Here is a 21,729-nt window from a genome sequence, read left to right on the forward strand (position 1 = left end):
CTAACCGCCAGATGTTGCGCCCAGTGCGGCCGGGCCCCCCTGCACCCCCCACGCTACGCCACTGCTCCTTTGGGTATACAGGGCCAAGGCCATTTAGGGCTTTAAAGGTCAGCACCAACACTTTGAATTGTGCTTGGAAATGTAGAGCGAGTGTAGGTCTTTAAAACACAACGGTGTATAAATAAGGCACAAGGCAAACAAATTCCTCCAACAATACAATTCAGTGCAAGCTTAGTGATTCAAATAGCTGCTGAGCATCAGTCCTTGTGCCAGTTGGCAGACACTGGGAAGGGGCTTCTTCACTCACCACACTCCCAGGCCACAAGATCTTCCCTACTTTTTAGTCTTGACTTCTTTTTTTTCACCCTCAGAGGAAACAGGTCAATCACTTCTCTTGCTTGTTTTCTGAAAGTTGGGCGAACAGGTTGCAGAGAGACAGGTGGTCTAGATCCCAAAAGTGTTTGGGCCTCTGAACCCTTGGTTTCATAAGCTCATCTTCAGAGCCCCCCACCTCATACAAAGCATTGCTCGCGGTAGTGGTTTACACAATCCACTGAGGAAGGTGGCAATAGGCTGGGATAGCTCCTTAGGTAGAGCATGAGACACTCAATCTCAAGGGTTCAAGCAAGCTCCATGCATGGAGGTAGCTAGGGTGCAGCTGCTCCCCTCACTTAAATGAAGCAAATAAAAACTGACCAATTGCATCACAGATAACTGTTTTTTATTTTTTTATAGAATATTAAGATTTTTTAAAGTATTACAATAAAAATGAAAAAAAGAGAAAATAACAAAAATACAAAAATAAAAATACTTAAAAACACACAGATTTTCCATTTACTACTTTTCCTTTAACTTATTTCCCGGACCTCCTCATACCCCCCCTTTTTTGTATTCCACTTCAAATTGTTGGTTCAGCAAATCCTTACCCTTAGATTTTTACCTGTTTATAACCTTTTTTCATATTCTCTTAAAGCATTACAGCTGGAAACCACTTAATTTCTATCCAACATCGTTCTAACATTCATTAATTTTACAATATTTCTGTAGGTAGTCTTTAAATTTCTTCCAATCTTCTTCCACCGACTCTTCTCCCTGGTCTCGGATTCTGCCAGAATGCAATAAAGAAGAGAAGTCAAAATGAGAAGAAAGATAAAATTTTGGAGAAAATAAAAAAATAAAAATAAAAGAAAAGAAAGCATCACAGATAACTGTTCTGCCCCCCCCATCCTGTGGGAGGGCAGGCTTCATTTGCGGGGGGCGGGGCGGAACCTCTGTTAAGTATTTTTATCGATTTACTTGATAGGGGGCATCTGCCCCCTTGGCTACACCCAGGGCCCCATGTTGGGCAGAATATTTCTGCACTGTAGGGCGTTGGACTAGAATTCAGCCGTTCCTAAACTTGGGTCTCCAGCCGTTTTTGGACTACAGTTCCCATCATCCCCGACTACTGGTCCTGCTAGCTAGGGATGGTGGGAGTTGTAGTCCGAAAACAGCTGGAGACCCAAGTTTGGAACACCGCACTAGATTATCCCAGTGGTCCCTTCCATCTCTGCAGTTCTGTGAATTAACTGCACGTTTAATTCCAAATCCTATTCAAACTATTTAGACCGGGTCCAAAAGAACATGAGAAGAACCTTCTGGGTCACAGTGGCCAACCAGCTGCCGCAACAAGAAACCAGGGATACAGACCATGAGCCCAAGAGCCACTCGCCTGGTTTCCAAGAACTGGTACCCAAAACCATCACTGCCTCCAGCTGCAGAGGCGCAGCACCATAGCCATCATGACTGGTAGTAGCCCCAAGCCGTCCAAGTTGGCCATCCCTGCCCAAGGCGTGCGCCTTTGTGCCTTCGCGGCGGCGCACTCTGCACGCCCTCAGAGGCGCTCTCGCGTAGGGAGACTCCTGGGTCTAAGGCAGCAGCCCCCCCCCGTTCCCCCGAAGCCTCTGGCCTTTCTCAGCGAGGCGCACGTGCCGGAGGCGCCCCCACCCCGGGGCTGCGCGGCGCGTGCGTAAAGGCGCCCGTGCGCCCTTCCTTCCTCGCCTGGGACGCGCGCTGCATGCAGGTACCGGCCGAAGGAAGCGGCTGCCTCTCCGCCCTCCGGCCCGACGGACAGCCAGGCAGCCGCTGCAAGGTGGAAGACCGCGAGGCCCAGGAGGGGCCGCCGCCCGCTTGCCAAAGCGAGCATCTCTTGCTGGCAGCTGCAAGGATGGCGACCGACAGTAAGTGCGCTCCTGGGGGGTCCCTGCAAAACGGGGGGGGGCTCTTGTTTTTGCAGGCTTGGACGCGGGATCCCTGCTCCCTTGCTAGACGTGCGGGTCTCTCTGTGATCTCCTCCAGTTTCCTTGCGAGATGCGCGCTTCCGCGGAACCTTCCTCCTCCTTTCCCATCCTTTCCTGCTGGCTTCGCTGCGAGGCCCACCTGAGCCATCGCTCTCGCCTCCTGCCCTCTTCCCCGTTGCCTGCGCCTCTCTGCAGTGAGCCGAGCGGGGCTGATGCCGTTGCTGCGTCGGGAGCCTTCCTCGAGGAGCTCTCGGCCGGCGCTGGCGGCTGCAGCTGAATCCAGAGGCTTTAGGCAACGTCCACCCCCCACACTCCAAATCCTTATCCCCTATGTTGCTGTGTGGGGCTCTGGTATAATATGTGCCGTGTGTCTATGGGGCCATGGGCTGGGGGTGTGACTGCAAGGAGCTGGGGCGAGGCAGTGCCCCCCCCCGCCCCCAAGGTTTTTGTGCATCTTGTATTGGGTGTTTATATACTTTAAGGACGCACACAAAGTACTTTACGTATTGGAGCCTTGCATAGCTAAGAGGTCACCAGTTATGACCAAGAGGAAGGCATTGACCTGATCAGGGGATCCCCGAGATTTGGAGAGCTGCACCACATCTTTAAGGGCCGCAGAAAGAGAATGTAATAGAGAAGCCCTCTAGAAAACCCCAGTGGGGACAGAGTATGTTGCTTGGTTTGTTGGGGGGAGAAAAAGGAAAACTGGAGGAGGCGAATGGAATCTCCTGGAATTGGGACATCATGGCTGGCTGGCCCGGCCAGCTTGGACCCTGAACAGGAGCTGGCCACAGTGCAACAGCTTTGCTTAAAATCCCAACTTCTTGTCGTCCATAATAGCTGCACAGCTGGCTGTGTGTGACCACAGCCACTAAAATGGGATAGAAGCCCCTTTGTTAGTATTGGATGTGTGTGCATATGTGTGTCCTTTTTTGTGGTGGTGGAAGAATTGCATTTGTTACTTTGTTTGTGTCGGTCAGTTTTGTGTTTGTATAGGGATGTAATAGTACCGCCCTATTATGCCTTGGTCAAACCACACCTGTAATACTGTGTCCAGTTCTGGGCTCCACAGTTTAAGAAGGATGTTGACAAGCTGGAATGTGTGCAGAGGAGGGTGGCCAAGATGATCAGGGGTCTGGAAACCAAGCCTGATGAGGAACGGTTGAGGGAGCTGGGCATGTTTAGCCTGGAAAAGAGAAGACTGAGCCATCTTCAAATATCTGAAGGTCCGTCACATGAAAGATGAAGCAAGTTTGTAGGACCTGAACCAATAGCTTCAAGTTGCAAGAAATACGATTGCAACTAAACATTAGGAAGAACTTTCTGAGAGGAGGTGCTGTTTGACAGTGAAACCTGCATCAGAAGGTGGACTTGCCTTCACTGGAGGTTTTTTTGAAACAGAGGCTGGGTGGTCATCTGCCTAGCTGTCACCATAGATAGCTCAGTCGGTAGAGCACCTGACTCTTAATCTCACGGTTGTGGGTTCAAGCCCCATGTTGGGCAAAAGATTATTTCATTGCACAGGGTTGGACTAGATGACTCTCATGGCCTCTTCCAACTCTACAAATCTGTGAGTGTATTATTTCCTGCATTGTAGCTGGTTGAACTAGATGATCCTTGGAACCCCTCCCAAATCTACAGTTTTGTGCTTCTATTTATCTAACAAAGTTGGGTCACCCAAGACAAGTTGACTTTGTGTTTTTGTTTATGGCATTTATAGGACATTTATAGACCGTTTACAGGGAACCAGGCAGAGGGCCTTCTCGGAAGTGGCGCCTGCCCTGTGGAACGCCCTCCCAGCAGATGTTACGGCAATAAACAACTATTTTACTTTTTAAAGACAACTGAAGGCTGCCCTGTTTAGGGATGTTTTTAATGTCTAATGCTGTATTGTTTTTAATATTCAGTTGGAAGCCGTCCAGAGTGGCTGGGGAAACCCAGCCAGATGGGCGGGGTATAAATAATAAATTATTATTATTATTATTAATTCCACCACACATAGGCTTCTCATGCAGGCACTGAACAGACCCTGATCTGATTTGCTTCGTTAGATATGAAAATTTGCCACCAACGCTTAATCCATTTTTTGTTCCTATGAAAGCAGAAGTGGCGGCAGTCAGATCCTAGTCAACATGACCGTATTCATTTCATTTCATTTCGCTTTTAATTTGTATACCTCCAGGGAGATGTTCTCTAGGGTTTCAGGCAGGGTGCTCCCCAGCCACGCCCAGAGATGGGCGAGAATTGAACCCGGGACCCTCAGCGTGCAAGGCAAATGCTCCACCGCTGTCAGGAGCGAGCCAGCCATAAATCACATGGGGCTAGTGAAGTTAACTCTTTATTAGAAGAAACAAGATCAGCTCAGGAGTGCCAGGCCTAATGAGCACAACAGTGCTTCTTTGGTAGGTCTTGCCCCTGCGAGGCAGCTGCGTAGCTGTCACCTTTCCCCTTTTCTTGTGAGGAATCCTATTCGGAATAAGGGAATTTCCCTTTAAAAAAGGGAAACGTTGACAGCTATGGGCAGCTGCCTAAGGCTCTTCCCATCGGGGGTCCTTCCCAAGCAATCTGAGGCTGCACCGGTGTGCCTGCCTTTGCTCCTTCATCATGTCTCTCCTGGTCCTGGGAGACTGGGGGAGAGGGGAGCTTGCTGTAGCAGGAGCGGGAGGCAACCTGCCCTCTTCAGCAGCCTGACTCATCTCTGCCTCTTGGCCTTCCTCCTCTCCTGCTTCCACTTCTGCCTCTGATTCTGGACTGCTCTCTGCCTCAGCCTCTTCCTGCTCACTAAGCCCTGTTGCCTCTTCAGCTCCTCCTCCCAGTCTTCCCCCTCTTCTCTCTCTGACCACTCACCATCACCCCGTCACCAACCCCCAGGTTCTGAGCCTTCTTCCCCTGGGGGTTCCCCAGCTGGTGCTTCTCCCCACCCCCTCTGCATCCAGCCAGCCCAAGGCAACCACTGAGGTGTGGCTTATGAGCAGGAGAATTGTCCTCCTTTGGCTGAGTTAATGCACACATCTGTTTTTTTTAAATAATATTTATTAAAGTTTCAAAGAATTACAAAAATATAAATAAAAAGAAAACAGAAAATACAAAATACAAATAAAAATACAAATAAAAACAGTTAAAAACAAACCAATCTTTCCATATCTTATCTTTCATTTGCTTGTTTCCCTGACCTCCTCACACCTCCTTTTTTTGTATTCTAATTCAGTTAATTGTTTCAGCAAATCCTTTCCATTTTTGCTTTTATCTTAATAATTTATCTTAATATATCGTATCTTTACATTCTCACCTATTCATAGTCCAATTTTACTTAATTCTATAACATTACTGCTAAAACCACATAACTTCATTCCAGCATCCTTCTAACATTCCTTAATTTTACAATATTTCTGTAAATAGTCTTTAAATTTCTTCCAATCTTCTTCTACCGACTCTTCTCCCTGGTCTCGGATTCTGCCGGTCATTTCCGCCAGTTCCATGTAGTCCATCAACTTCATCTGCCATTCTTCCCGGGTGGGTAAATCTTGTGTCTTCCAGTACTTTGCAATAAGTATTCTTGCTGCTGTTGTAGCATACATAAAGAAAGTTCTATCCTCCTTTGGCACCAATTGGCCGACCATGCCCAGGAGAAAGGCCTCTGGTTTCTTCAGAAAGGTATATTTAAATACTTTTTTCATTTCATTATAGATCATCTCCCAGAAAGCCTTAATCCTTGGGCACGTCCACCAAAGGTGAAAGAATGTACCTTCAGTCTCTTTACATTTCCAACACTTATTATCGGGCAAATGATATATTTTTGCAAGCTTGACTGTTGTCATGTACCACCTGTATATCATTTTCATAATATTCTCTGTTAAAGCATTACATGCCGTAAATTTCATACCTGTGATCCATAACTGTTCCCAGTCAGCGAACATAATGTTATGACCAATGTCATGTGCCCATTTTATCATAGCAGATTTCACCATTTCATCCGTCAATGCACAGATCTGAACCCTTGCTGCAGCTCGTGGAGAGTTTTTACTATCCTTTAGATATGGGGAAAGGCCCCTGTTGCCACTGGAGGGTGGGGTGGAGGGTTGTGGAAGTGGGTGGGGCAGAGAGTTCTGCAAAAGCCCTGGCAAAATTCTCTTGGCAGAATGAGCCATTTCACTGTTTTTTGAGCCCTTGCATCTTGGTAGCCAGGCAGGCCAAGGGGGCAGAATTAAGCCAGAATTGGGTGTTCAGATGTAATTACATACAGCAGTTATTGCAAGCCAAGATTCACTTGTGATTTCAGATTATGGTCTGCCGGCTGCAAATTGACCATCATTTAGGGAGCTCGGTTGGGTTTGTATAGCAAACAAGCCAGAGTTAAGGTAAACAGGATGTGGTCTCGTATTATTCCTAATCCAGCCTCTGTCTGAATATTTTGGAAGTTTTTAATTCACAATCATTGCCTCCCATGCTGAGTGTATTTATGTGCAGTAGGGGGTCCTGAGGGACACAGGTGGCGCTGTGGTCTAAACCACAGAGCCTAGGGCTTACCGATCAGAAGGTCAGTGGTTCGAATCCCCACGACGGGGTGAGCTCCCGTTGCTCGGTCCCTGCTCCTGCCCACCTAGCAGTTCGAAAGCACGTCAAAGTGCATGTAGATAAATAGGTACCTCTCTGGCAGGAAGGTAAACAGCGTTTCCGTGCGCTGCTCTGGTTTGCCAGAAGCGGCTTAGTCATGCTGGCCACATGACCCGGAAGCTGTATGCCGGCTCCCTCAGCCAATAAAGCAAGATGAGCGCTGCAACCCCAGAGTTGTCCGCGACTAGACTTAACAGTCAGGGGTCCCTTTGCTTTTAGGGGGCCTGACCTTATCGTTTTTGGTGCTACAGCTAGTTGCAGCTAATAATTTTGCTGCAGCTAATAATTTTTGGACCAGCTTTTTATGTTCTAATATTGTTTTCATTCCTGATGTCAAGGCCATCCCATGGGTTGCAATTTAAATTGTGCTGTGTGCTTTCTAAACTGACTTAGATGCAACTTAGATGCGAGGACCCGTCCATCAAAAAACAGAAATGTCTGCCTGCCTCTGTATACAATTTCTAACACAAACCGTTTCCAAAATGTTATGGCCCAGTCTGGAAAATCATTCCAGGATCCACCAGCATCCCTCGCCTCCTGACAATTCTGGGTTCAGTGCGAAGCCATAGGCCTGTGTAATGTCATAAGAACATAGGAAGATCTTGTGCTGGATCAGGCAAGGAGCGTCTGGTCCAGCATCCTGTTCTCACAGTGGCTGACCAGATGTCTCCATGGGGAGCACACAAGCTGGACCCGAGCGCAAGAACATTCTGCCCCTCCTAGTGGCAACTGCCACTAGGAGGCATACGACCTCTGGCAGTGAAGATGGAAGAGCAGGGGGCCGGTCCACTGTCCCTTAGACCTTGTGGGGGGCCGGACTGTATTTTGGGAAGAAAATATGAACGAATTCCTGTGCTCCACAAATAAAACCAGAGATGCATTTTAAATAAAAGGACACATTCTACTCATGTAAAAACACCAGGCAGGCCCCACAAATAACCCAGAGATGCATTTTAAATAGAAGGACACATTCTACTCATGTAAAAACACGCTGATTCCTGGACCGTTCGCGGGCCGGATTGAGAAGGTGGTTGGGCTGGATCCGGCCCCCGGGCCTTAGTTTGCCTACCCAGAAGATAGAACATGGTCATCCCTGGTTGGACTGAATTCATCCAATCCTCTTTGAAAGCCATCCGCACTGGGAATTCTGGCTTTGATGTTAGTTAATGTAAGTTGGCCTTGTAAAGCCTGGAATGATAATCTGAACTGGCCTGCTAAATGTACATGTTTGCATGAGTGTGTAACACACGCACGCACGCACGCACACACACACGCACACACACACACACACACAGAGAGAGAGAGAGAGAGAGAGAGACGTATAAATGCTGAAGGCAGCCATGTTTAGGGAAGTTTTTAATGTTTGATATTTTATCATGTTTTTAATGTTCTGTTGGGAGCTGCGCAGTGTGGTTGGGGAAACCCAGCCAGATGGGCGGGGTATAAATAAATAAATAAATACATATCATTATTATCATTATTATTAACTAATTAATTACATTTTTATACCACCCTATACCCACAGGTCTCAGGGTGGTTCATGGGATAAAATTACAATATAAAATCACAAAATACTGTACATTATCAAAGTCAAAACAAAAACAACACCTCCCAACACTTTTTAAAAGGGCGTTGGAGGTCAATCAGCCAAAGGCTTGGTTAAAGAGGAATGTTTTTGCCTAGTGCCGAAAAGTGTATAATGAAGGTGCCAGGCGAGTCTCCCCGGGGAGAGCATTCCTCAAATGGGGAGCCACTGCAGAGAAGGCCCTGTTCTCATGTTGCCACCCTCTAGATCTCTCGTGGAGGAGGTACACGAAGAAAGGCCTCAGAAGATGATCTCAGGGTAGGTTCATATAGAAAGAGGCGGTCCTTGAGGTATTGCGGCCCTGAACTGTTTAAGTTACTAGAAAGTAGATTCTGACTGAACATCAGGAATAACTTTCTGGTGGTAAGAGCAGTTCAACAGTGAAACAGACTCCCTTAGGAGGCTGGATGGCCATCGGAATCCCTTTCAACTCTGCAATTCTCTAATATATATAATTGCATGTTTGGCAACTTTTTTAAAAAGTAATTTTTATTGATTTTCTTTTCTCAAAACAAATATCCAATATCATTGCTAAACATACATTTCCCAATCCACTCCCCCCCATTGACTTCTCTCAACTACCATTTCTGGTTTATTACATCCAATAATACATTCTGCTGCTTATATACATTACTATGTTATCACGCATAGTTAAAGCTATGGTATTCCCAGTAGTGATATATGGAAGCGAGAGCTGGACCATAAAGAAGGCTGATCGCCGAAGAATTGATGCTTTTGAATTATGGTGCTGGAGGAGACTCTTGAGAGTCCCATGGACTGCAAGAAGATCAAACTGAAGTTGGGAAAGATGGAGGGCACAAGGAGAAGAGGACTACAGAGGACGAGATGGTTGGACAGTGTTCTCGAAGCTACCAGCATGAGTTTGACCAAACTGCGGGAGGCAGTGGAAGACAGGAGTGCCTGGCGTGCTCTGGTCCATGGGGTCACGAAGAGTCGGACACGACTAAACGACTAAACAACAACGTTATCACATTGTTGTACTTCCTGTTCTCTGTAAATAAAATTGTAAATGTTTATTTAAATCCTGCCAGCGAGACCATTTCTTTCTGTTGTTTCTGCAAATATATTGTAAAGGGTTCCCATTCTTTTTCAAAGTCACTGTTGCCCTTTTCACGCGGTTTGTCCATTAACTTTGCTAACTCTGCCTAGTTCATCAACTTTTCTTGCCATCATGTTTGGCAACTTTTAATGGGCGCAAGTCTGCTGAATGTTGACTTTAAAGCAACCTTCGCTCTGTACTATTGGTGCGTAGTTTGTGGGTTAAGTCTGTCTCTCTCTGTTTTGCGATAGCCGTAAAATAGTAGATGTGATTTAGAGCAGCCTTTCTCAGCCTGGTAGTCCAAGATACCTGGAGGGCACAACTCCTATTAGCCCCAGTCAACGCACAGGCCGTAAAACTTTATTCTCGGAAGTGTCAATTGCTGCCAGCCTATTCGCGCGGCTGGGATAGTAGAAAACATCCAGAAAACACAAGGCTGCAGGAAACTGATTCTCCCACCGCTGAGGACGATGCTGTGAGAAGCAGCACCTCTCAAAATTCTCCTTTCTTTAGGGCTTTCTTGTTACAAGTCTGAAGATTGGGAGTTTACTTCCTGTTTGTACCTGAAAAGAAGGGCTGTGTTGTCAACAAAGGTCTGGCCCAGGTGGGAGCGTAGAGAAGTTAAAAAATTTTGGGAAATGATATACAATGAACTGAAAAAAATGTTTAAAAGTACATTTGTAAAACAAAAACAAAAACCAGAAGCATTTCTGTTAGGGATTCTAGGGAAAAGACCTGCCAAGAAAAATAAAGAACTTATTTATGTATGCTGCAACAGCGGCAAGAGTCTTGATAGCACAAGGATGGAAGAATGAGGAAATCCCAACGAAAGAACAGTGGCAAGAAAAATTGATGACTTATGCAGAACTGGCTAAACTGACATACAAACTGCGAGACGAGGACAACTGTGACTTTGAGGAAGAATGGGAGCTTTTTACAAATTATCTAAAAAGACAACAAAATGAATTGGACACCTTGGCAGGGTTTGAATAAACATACACAAAATTATTGGTTGATAACATGATAGATAGATATGTACAAGTTTATAACATGTGCTGAGAAATCAGAGAGAGGAGCTGAGGGAAGTCTGGGGTGGGGAGGGAGGGTTGGATGGGGGGATGGGAAAAGGGGGAGGAATGATGAATATGATATGTTGTGAAATGTTGTTTTGTTGGAAGTGTTAATAAAAAATATTTAAAAAACAAAGGTCTGACCCAGCAGGAGAAGTCATGAGGCGTAGAGGAGACAACATTTTGCTCTCCCATTAAAGGTAAAGGTAAAGGGACCCCTGACCATTAGGTCCAGTCGTGGCCGACTCTGGGGTTGTGGCGCTCATCTCGCTTTACTGGCCGAGTGAGCCAGCGTACAGCTTCCAGGTCATGTGGCCAGCATGACTAAGCCGCTTCTGGCGAACCAGAGCACAGAAACACCGTTTACCTTCCCGCTGGAGTGGTACCTATTTATCTACTTGCACTTAGACGTGCTTTCGAACTGCTAGGTTGGAAGGAGCAGGGACCAAGCAATGGGAGCTCAGCCCGTCGCGGGGATTCGAACCGCCGACCTTCTGATCGGCAAGTCCTAGACTCTGTAGTTTAACCCACAGCGCCACCCGCGTCCCGCTCTCCCATTGGGTTCCCACAAAAGCCAGAAAATCACATTCAGTGTAAAGAGCAAGTCTGAAGCCTTAATTACTTGGGATCCATTTGCCCGCTTACCCAGGACACAGAGGTGACAAAGAAGCACCAGGGATTCAGTTCCTTCGGAGAAAAAGTTTATTGTGATCTGCGCAGAGACCACCAGCGGAATTATTTCCAAAGGCTGGGGGGCCCCTAAAACACGTAAGCAAGCAGTTTTTATACCCTAGCAGCACCTCCCAACCACCCCACCACCAGTAACGTATCATATCATATTCCCCCCTTTGCCTTATGGCCTCATTGGGTGTTGCCAGAGCATTTTGGCAGTGCACTCCTTTCGCTTATCAGTCAAACCTGCATATCTTATTTGCTCCAGATGCATTTCTCCTCCTGCTCTCCGGGCGTTGCCTTCCAACTGTCAATGCACCCCCCCCTGCCCACTCCCTTCATTTCCCTCCTCTTCTTCTGAACAACCTAACCCATAGGTTCGTTCGCAGGGATAGGCCTATACTCTCGCATGAGGGCAATCACACGGGGTCCCATCATTCGGGACATCATTTTTTTGCATCATCTGTTGCAAAAGCAGGGAATACAGAAGCAGAGCAAAAGCAAGATTAGCAAAGGTCCCATAAGCATAGCAAAGAGCCCCTGGAGCCACCCTGTTGGGAGGAAATTGTCTAGTAGGACATATCCCATCCTTCCTTCCCAAGTTTGTACAGGAACATGGGCTACTTTTTCTGCCAATTGAAGCCACTTGTTATAGAGACTCTGAGCCCCCTGTCTTCTCATTTCATGTGTGGGGAAAATGCTATTACGATTTAAGGCCTGGAAGCATTTGGCCTTGGGAGTGGATTCTCCCACCATAAATAGGAGAAGGATCATCAAGGGGATGGAGGGGGATCGCTTCCTTCCAGAAAACCTATGGCGTTCGTGCCAACAGAAATATAACAGCATCCATATAATCAAGGCAGTACATGTCACCCCTATCCACCATGCCCGATGGTTCCAAGGTTCCTCCCACCATTCCTTAATCATGATAAGGGTCTGGGGAAGGTTTTGGCCTGCCTGGGCGTTCAGGGCGATCAGGATAAAAGGGGTCGTGGAAACCTCCAAGGATCAAATCCTATAGTATGCAAATAGAACCCTTCTAGTCCTGCGGGGTGACTATATCCTTGGTGGGTGGAGGGCAAACACAAGCCCCACGGGGAAGGAGCCCAAGGTTGGTAGATTACCACACACCCACAAGAGTAGGTGGCACTTGGTGTCAAAATACCCACGGGCTCTTCCTCACACCAAATAATACACACTAGAGTTCTTTCGGAATTTAAAACATTATCAGGTGGTGTTACTCAAACTGCAGGCACGCTGGGAGCGCTGCCGGCGGGCGCTCCTCCCATCCACTTCTTCAGCCGTGCCTAGAGGTCCGGAGTGATACCAGCAGAGCGGTCGTCCGCTGGGCGCCTGTGTACGTACATACTGCCACAAGCAAATAATGATACAATCCACATCGAGGTAATTCAGTAAAGTCCACAACAAGGTCCTCCATGGGTGCCGTCCCACTGTGCTGAACTCCTGGTGGAGCCAAGTGTCCAGTTCTAGGGTTGTTCCTTTGGCACAACATGCATTTCCTGGAAGCTTGGGCAGCCAGTTGGTAAAGGTTGGCCACATAAAAACACTTTTCCAGCTGCTTGGTCATGTCATCAGGTCCCACATGGGTGGACTCATGGTACCGCTGAATTACTTGCCGGGACAATGATCCTGGGATCCATATCCTCAGCATCTGCAGTAGCCACCTCATGGGCAGAGTACCTTGGTTTCAAGGTGCTATCCAGAATTTCTTCTGGTACCAGGGCCCCAATGAAAGGTGTTGGGGATGAACCCCGGGCTGCTTCCTTTGCTACCCGGTCAGCCAGGCGGTTTCCCCTGGCCTCTTCACTAGGTCCAGTTTTGTGTCCATAACAGTGTATCACTGCCACTGCTTCAGGTTCCCAGACAGCGTCCAGAAGGTCTAAGAGCGCCTGAGGGTGCGCCACTTGACCCCCTCTGGAGGTGAGCAGACCTCTTTCCTTCCACAGTGCCCCGTGGGCATGCAGGGTGAGGAAAGCGTACTTTGAGTCAGTATAAATATTGATCTTTTCCCCTTTTGCTAGACACAGGGCCCTGGTAAGTGCCGTTATTTCAGCCAGTTGGGCTGAGGTTCCCAGTGGGAGTGAACTGGCCTCAACCACGTTGTTTTCAAGGGCTACTACTGCATATCCTGCCTTTCGCTGTCCAGCCTCAACAAAGCTGCTTCCATCCACAAACCATGAAGGCCAATGTGGGTTTGCCTCATCCTTAAGGTCAGGCCTGCTGGAATACACTTCATCCATGACCTCTACACAATCATGGGTCGGTCCCTCACCTTCTCCTACCGGTAATAAGGTAGCTGGGTTAAGGGCTGTGGTAACCTGAAACTTCAGGCGTGGATGTAATAACAACATCTGGCACTTCCTCATTTTTGCTTGTGATAGGAAATAGGTGCCTTTCATGTCAAGTAAGGCTGGGACTGCGTGTGGAGTCACACAAGTGGTGTCTTGTCCGAACGTGAATTTATCTGCCTTTGTGAGTAGGGTGGCCACTGCCACAACTGCTCTCATACAGGGGGGCAACCCTTGTTCTGTTGAGGTTAGCCTCTCTGACAAGTATGCAACGGGTTGCTGCCAATTTCCCAGTTTCTGGCATAAAACTCCCTTGGCTACCCCCTGGTCTTCATCTATGAACAGGGTAAAAGGCTTCTCGGGGTTTGGGATGCCAAGCGCTGGGGCTTGTTGTAATGCCACTTTGAGATCCCGAAAAGCCTGCTGCTGTTCCCTGCCCCATATAAAAGGATCCTTCTCTGTTCCCCTAGTTGACTCATGCAGGGGCCGAGCAATGCTGCTGTAGTTAGGTATCCATATCCTACAGAACCCTGCGGATCCCAGAAAACCACGGAGCTCCCTGCGGTTTTTTGGCTCTGGTATTTGGATAATAGCCTGTTTTCTTTCCTCCCTTAGAGTTCGCTGTTGGTGAGAGATGTCAAAACCAAGGTATTTTACAGTTGGTTGACATATCTGCGCCTTCTTCTTGGATACCCGGTATCCAGCCTCAGCCAGGTGGTTTAACAAGTCCTTGGTGGCTTTCATGATTCTGAATCACTTCCCTAACTCTCATCACCTACGGTCTGCAAATAATAACATCCTCAAGGTCCCAGGCCTCAGAGAGGTCAGGCTGGCCTCAACTAGAGCCAGGGCCTTCTCGGCTGCGGCTCCAATCTGGTGGAACGCTCTGTCACAAGAGACTAGGGCCCTGCGGGACCTGACATCTTTCCGCAGGGCCTGCAAGACAGAGTTGTTCCACCAGGCCTTTGGTCAGGGCACAGCCTGACTCCCTCCTCTGGCAACCTGCACAGAATCTTGCTTAATCAGTTGCCATTAATTTGATTTCAATTGATTTTTATAATGAAATATTTTTAGAATAGTTACAGATAGGTAGCCGTGTTGGTCTGCCATAGTCAAGACAAAAACAAAAAACAAAAAAAGGTGCTACTGGAAGGATTTTTTTTTTTTTTTTTTTAGAATGTGCAATTATCTGATTGTTTGATTGTTTTGATTGTTGTTAGCCGCCCTGAGCCCGGCTTCGGCTGGGGAGGGCGGGATACAAATAAAATTTATTATTATTATTATTATCAAATTAGTAGGCTTCCGGGAGGCCCGCCTTATCCCAGTCAATACATTCAAACAATTTTATAATTTTCGCTGGGTTCTCCTCAAAAAAAAAAAAAGGGGGGTTCTGATTGCGCCAATTACATACATCTGCACTTGAGAAAGGCACATGTTGGACCGTATATGTTCGTGGCGCTGGCGCCCCGTTCACCCCTGGGGGTCCCGGTGGGTCATAAACCCGGCGCAGGGGGGCTATCTTCTCTGCTCTCTCCTTTTGTTTCTTGGCTGCCTTATGCAGGGCAGCTCTATCCCAAGCCTGTTCCCAATGTCTCTGTTTCTTCTTCCATTGCTCCCTTTTACACTCTGCGGCACTCACTAAGTGCCCACTAACGTCTATTTCTTCCTTAAAGTCATTTACAAAATCTCTAACTCTTTTCCTTTGTTCTTCAGTCCACCTCTTTCCACCCTTTGTCAACTTTCCAATAGTCTGTCTAAACTCCTCATCCTCTCCCTTTTCCTCATCTGATTCATCATCTTTGGCCTCCCCTGGCACTGCCATTGGTGGGGCATATGGGGGAGGAGGTCTCAATACACCTTCTTCTTCCGGGTCCTGTAAGACCTGGGGTTTTGGCTTCGTTCTGACCGCACACAGGCGGGCGCCCTGGTCTATTCTACTGCGGCAGGATTCCAGCCACGAGGGATTTTTTTCCACATTAGTTTTCCAGGTGGAAATATAAGGAATCTGGTCCGGGTGAACATTAACTATATTTTGCCACAGGGGGTCTATTAACTGCAGGTCGAGAGTGCCCTCTGATGGCCAGCCAGTACTTCACATAAAGTTCTAAGTCTCTCTTTCAGCAACTTAAAACCCTAATAGTCATGTTTTGTAGCTGTTCTCCAGTTATCCAGTAAACACTGCAAAGGGGTACATTTACTGCCTCCAGATCCCATGTCTAACAAAATACTCTGCTCCTATACGGGACTTCTCTTCAAACACACTGGTTTTGCTACAGACTGTGGCTTGGCGAGCTCGCGCTGCCAAGAAACTCACAATCCTACACACGCTTGGCCATGGGGACGCTAAGCCCCGGCCTCACATATACATTCATCCTTTCACACCACACACAACACAGGCTCCCCTCTGTCCTCCCCTCCTACCCTCCTGGCGGCACTTTTACTGCCACGGCCAGGTGAGGTTGATCAAGCCTCTAGCCCCTTTCCCTTAGAGCTCACCTTTCTCCCGTTGTGGGTCACTTTCCTCGGCCGTCGTTTTTCTCCCTTGACCGGGTGTCTCCACTTTGGGACGGTGTGGCTAGCTCCCCCTACAAACTGGCAGGGTGCGCGCTTGGAGCTGCGAGCACCAGCCCAAGCTGTTCACCGCGGTCGAGCCTGGCCTCCGGTCCAATGGGTTTGGGCAAATCCCGGACGAGCCCCCAAATCTGAAGCCTTAATTACTTGGGATCCATTTGCCCGCTTACCCAGGACACAGAGGTGACAAAGAAGCACCAGGGATTCAGTTCCTTCGGAGAAAAAGTTTATTGTGATCTGCGCAGAGACCACCAGCGGAATTATTTCCAAAGGCTGGGGGGCCCCTAAAACACGTAAGCAAGCAGTTTTTATACCCTAGCAGCACCTCCCAACCACCCCACCACCAGTAACGTATCATATCATATTCCCCCCTTTGCCTTATGGCCTCATTGGGTGTTGCCAGAGCATTTTGGCAGTGCACTCCTTTCGCTTATCAGTCAAACCTGCATATCTTATTTGCTCCAGATGCATTTCTCCTCCTGCTCTCCGGGCGTTGCCTTCCAACTGTCAATGCACCCCCCCCTGCCCACTCCCTTCAAGTCGACCCTCTGCTTCTCTTTGGAGCTCTTTGGCAGGATTCTCCCCAGGTGTATGGAAGAGCTGCAGCTCAGTAGGAGAGCATTTGCTCAGCATGTAAATAGCCCTTGGTTCAATCCCCAGCATCTCAAGGTAAAAGGCTGGGATGTCCTCTGTCTGAACTCTGGAGAGCTGCTGCCAGTTAGTGCAGACAGTATTGAGCTTACAGGGTCTGTCAGCTTTCTGCATTGCTATTTATACCCCCTAGACAAACCTAGACAGCATCTTAAAAAGCAGAGACATCACCTTGCCAACAAAGGTTCGCATAGTTAAAGCTATGGTTTTCCCAGTGGTGATGTATGGAAGTGAGAGCTGGACCATCAAGAAGGCTGATCGCCAAAGAATTGATGCTTTTGAATTATGGTGCTGGAGGAGACTCTTGAGAGTCCCATGGGCTGCAAGAAGATCAAACCTATCCATTCTGAAGGAAATCAGCCCTGAGTGCTCACTGGAAGTACAGATCGTGAAGCTGAGGCTCCAAGACTTTGGCCACCTCATGAGAAGAGAAGACTCCCTGGAAAAGACCCTGATGTTGGGAAAGATGGAGGGCACAAGGAGAAGGGGACGACAGAGGACGAGATGGTTGGACAGTGTTCTCGAAGCTACCAGCATGAGTTTGACCAAACTGTGGGAGGCAGTGGAAGACAGGAGTGTCTGGCGCACTCTGGTCCAGGGGGTCACGAAGAGTCGGACACGACTAAACGACTAAAGAACAACAACCATTTATACTCCCAATCCAGCTGGGAGGTGGGGATTGAGAGGCCTGTCCCCTTAAGCCATGTCCGGAAAGATCTTTGGCTAGTTGTTTTCTGGGGCAACCAGTCAACCCGTATTCTTCTGGCGTAAATTTAGCTAGAGGCGTAACTTAACAAAGAGTCTGCTTTGTGCTCTTTAGCAGGGTTTTCTATATAATCCCATTTTGCAGACAAAAGCACGAGCTTTGGGGAGATTCTCCTTATAATATCCAGACTCACTGCCCACCCACCCTGGTTGGCATCTGTCCATCTCGGGAGACAATGGAAGAATGTGTCTTCGGGGATGAAGTCAAATTGATGGAGAGCTATAGCCCCTGCTGTGACTATAGAGATCCTATAACACTATTGCTCCATCTTAGAAATGATGAATTGAGGTGGAGGGACATGGGCGGGAAGTGACTTGCCTAAAAGCCACCTACCGTATTTTTTGCTCTATAAGACTCAGTTTTTCCCTCCTAAAAAGTAAGGGGAAATGTGTGTGCGTCTTATGGAGCGAATGCAGGCTGCGCAGCTATCCCAGAAGCCAGAACAGCAAGAGGGATTGCTGCTTTCACTGCACAGCGATCCCTCTTGCTGTTCTGGCTTCTGAGATTCAGAATATTTTTTTTTCTTGTTTTCCTCCTCCAAAAACTAGGTGCGTCTTGTGGTCTGTATCTTTCAGCAGAGATTTGAATGGAAATCTCTTGATATGTGTTTAAAACCCCACATTAATGGTTTGTTGGTTTTCATTGGGTTACACGTGCTACAAATGTGTTTGGGGTCTTGGGTGTTGTCGGACTACAACTCCCATCTTCCTGAGTCAGCTTAGCCAGTCGTCGGGGATGATGGGTGTTGTAGTCTGACAAATCTCCGGAGACCCAAGATTAAAGAGCACTGATCGTAAGGCTGAGCTGTGATGGGATGGGGGGAAGCCACTTTTAGGGTAAATGCCCCCACAAGGTGGAACCTCAGAGAGATGGTTTGTGAGGCTATCCAGGGAAATAGTGAGGGATATTTACTTCTGCTGAAATTAAAATATTGAAATGGCTTTGTTCCTCTGTTTTGGCTCAGGCTGTGGTTGCTTAGTTACAGGAATTGTTCTGCTTTCAGGGCCTTGGATGAATATATATGCAAATATGCAAGAGACAACTTCTGTTGCCAATTTAGGTCCTTCTGGTGTGCCATCCAAATGTTGCATGAATGAGAAGCATTCTGCTTATGAAGATGGCAGGCTGTGCAATTATGTCTTGTTTTCATCTTCGGCAGCCCTCTGCATGCTGTGACACACTGTAGCTGCCACAGGTTTTTTGAGTACAATATTTCAGGTGGCATGATCTGAATTTGCGACGTCGCAGAGACGGGTCTAGGAGAAATATTGCCCAATATGCAGACAGGACTGGAAGAGAGTCTGGCATGCAGATCTTGGGGGGTGGGGGTGGGCGGGCTCTCCCGTTTGACCCGCAACATCCATCCACCACATTCAGATGTGATCCTTTAGAGCAGGGTTTCTCAAACTCAGGTCCCCAGACATTGTTGGAATACAACTCCCATCATCCCTAGCTGGCAGAACCAGTGGACGGGGATGATGGGTGTTGTAGGCTATCATCAGCCAGGGACCCAGATTTGAGAAACGCTGTTTTAGAAACTCGTTCAAAGGTGTGCATGCAGTTGGGAGGAGGCAAAATGAGTAAATTGTGAGTTTTGGGAAAAGGTTGCATGGACCCTGCAAATGCTGGGGATTTCATATAAGCAGAAGGTTTTTTGTTTTTTTAAGGATTGAACAAATGGCGCTGGCTTTATAATAAAGGTGGCATATTATTTCTTTAGAATGCCACAGCGGTGTCCTGCTGACATTGGCTATGTTTGCATGTCACCGTAAGCCAGATTTTGTCCACCGACAACTCCTATGTTGTCCAAAACATCTGGAAGGCACTGGGTGGGCAAATGTCAACCATGGTGTCAGGGAACTGCCATCGGCTCAGAGGCGAGAAATAGAAGGGCAGTTGTGTTACAGGGAGCCTCCGAAAATCTTGCAAAGCAGTTCCTCTTCCGGGGAGGAGGAAAGCCCCACCTCCAGCGGAGAAGAGGTGCAAGGGGCAGAGGATGCTAGTGAGAGCCTAAATACCACTCCTGAGCAAGCCGGAGGGGAGGGAAGCACGCCCTTGCCATCGCCCATCCTGCGCAGTAGTCTGAGGCGCAGAGAGGGGCGGAGACGGTTGGGGGTAACGAAACTTTTCTGCTGGGGGTGGTACAAAAAAAGACCACTCCCGGATTCTGCTAGTGAATGAGCCAGACATTTTGACGCTCTGCACTGTAAATAGTAAAGGTAAAGGGACCCCTGACCATTAGGTCCAGTCATGACCGACTCTGGGGTTGCGGCGCTCATCTCGCTTTATTGGCCGAGGGAGCCGGCGTACAGCTTCCGGGTCATGCGGCCAGAATGACTAAGCTGCTTCTGGCGAACCAGAGCAGTGCACGGAAACGGCGGTTAACTTCCCGCCAGAGTGGTACCTATTTATCTACTTGCACTTTGACGTGCTTTCGAGCTGCTAGGTTGGCAGGAGCAGGGACCAAGCAACGTACCGCCGACCTTCTGATCTGATCGGCAAGTCCTAGGCTCTGTGGTTTAACTGCACTGCAAATAGTTTGCACCAAAATAAAGCCTGTAAAAGACAGGTTCGAGTCCTGTCTGGTTACTCTTGAGCAACCGCAACAGCCATCTGACACACGGTTTACTGTGTGTGGGTAGCATGCTGTTGAATGGTCCCTATTTCACTTCTCCGTTCCTCAAGCTGGTGGTAACAAATCCTGGCTTTTCATGCCGGGCGAACAAGCGTTCATGGTTTGTTTCTGCCGAACAAACCGGGACAGGAAGCCAAGGTTTTGTTCTTGGCTGACCGACCATTTTGAACAAATTAGGGCTACATTCTATCTACCCCCACTATTGGAGGCAGAAAATGCTTCTGGACACCAGTTGCTGGAAACTTCTGGAGGAGAGAAGGCTCTTGTGCCTGGTTCCCGGTTGAGGGATTTCCAGTGTGGCTGGCCACTGTGAGAAAGCGTGTTTTCCCTCATGGAGAGTGCGTGTTGCGGTGGGGTCCACCAGGCCACCCCTCTGTTGCCAGGCAGGATTACTAAGGAAGCATGTGGCAACGATTGGATGGCTGGGTTGCTGGGTGTTATGTACTGAGTTGAATAGGATCTAAAAGGCAGCAGTCTGATTGGTCCTAGAACAATAGGATCCAAAATGCAGCAGTCTGATTGGTCCTAGAACAATAGGATCCAAAATGCAGCAGTCTGATTGGTCCTAGAACAATAGGATCCAAAATGCAGCAGTCTGATTGGTCCTAGAACAATAGGAATCAGAATGCAGCAGTCTGATTGGTCCTAAAACAATGCAGCAGTATGATTGGTCTGCAGGAGCCACCCAATCCAGCTCCTGGTGGAAGTGAATCCACAACCTGATTGGCCTACAGGAGAATTCCAGAATTAGCCAATCCTCTTGTGCAGCCCATTGTGTAAATAATGTATATAAAGCAGATACTTTGAGGGGACTTCCATTCCTCCTCACCACTATGAGCTGAATAAAGAGCATGAAATCCACTCTCGACTCTGAGTATATTTCACTGGGGTAAATCCTATGTTGCAATATGGTGGGAGGGATCAGATGTTTAAAATCTTGTGAACGCAGCTTGGAGCTTTCTCTTTCGCTGTGTGCAATGGATCACCCACCCTAATTTTATGGGTTTTGCGTTGACCTTGCTATGCCTGTCATCAGGTCGTCTGCCGTTGGGGCAGGGGCCTGGTAAGAATTTTGTCCATCTGGCTGATTGGCTGGTGCCATTTGGTTTTTGCCTACTGCGTAGCAAATCATCACAACTTGTAAGGTTGCGGTTAAGCATTGGTTATCAATTGGTTGGAGGAGGGGTCAGGATTGGCTGGGCCTGCCCCTCCAAGGTTGCTGCGGAAAGGGAATTCCGTTAAAGGAATCCAGGGGCTTGCCATCTTTTCGTCCAAATCCCTGGAATGGGGCTAGGGCCGGCAAGCCCTGGGGAGCATTCGGGGATAAGTGAGGGCCTGTGCCTCAGCTCCATTTCTCCCCAACATTGTTTTCCTTTACTGGCTTTCGGTGGTGCCTGGAAGTCAGTTCTGTCCCCAGGTGGGGGGACAGATAGTCTTAACCAATGCCTAAACAACCACTCACATTTATGTATTTCAATAAAGTTGTGGCCAAAATTATGCCAAAAACCTTAAACAAA

At 48.0% G+C, this 21,729-nt stretch overlaps 1 protein-coding gene across 1 annotated transcript in view; it reads left to right on the forward strand.

Moving 5' to 3' along the window:
- Positions 1-1,998: 1,998 nt before the first annotated feature.
- The window catches only part of SYT16 (synaptotagmin 16), a 141,049-nt gene continuing 121,318 nt past the window's right edge, over positions 1,999-21,729 (forward strand). Inside the window, exon 1 of the mRNA XM_081911651.1 lies at positions 1,999-2,219. Coding sequence (XP_081767777.1) covers positions 2,057-2,219 — 163 coding nt within the window. The 5' untranslated portion in view covers positions 1,999-2,056. The remainder of the gene's footprint in view (positions 2,220-21,729) is intronic.

The sequence above is a fragment of the Podarcis melisellensis genome (assembly GCF_964234715.1).
Source record: "Podarcis melisellensis genome assembly, chromosome: 1".
Taxonomy (NCBI): Eukaryota; Metazoa; Chordata; class Lepidosauria; order Squamata; family Lacertidae; genus Podarcis; species Podarcis melisellensis.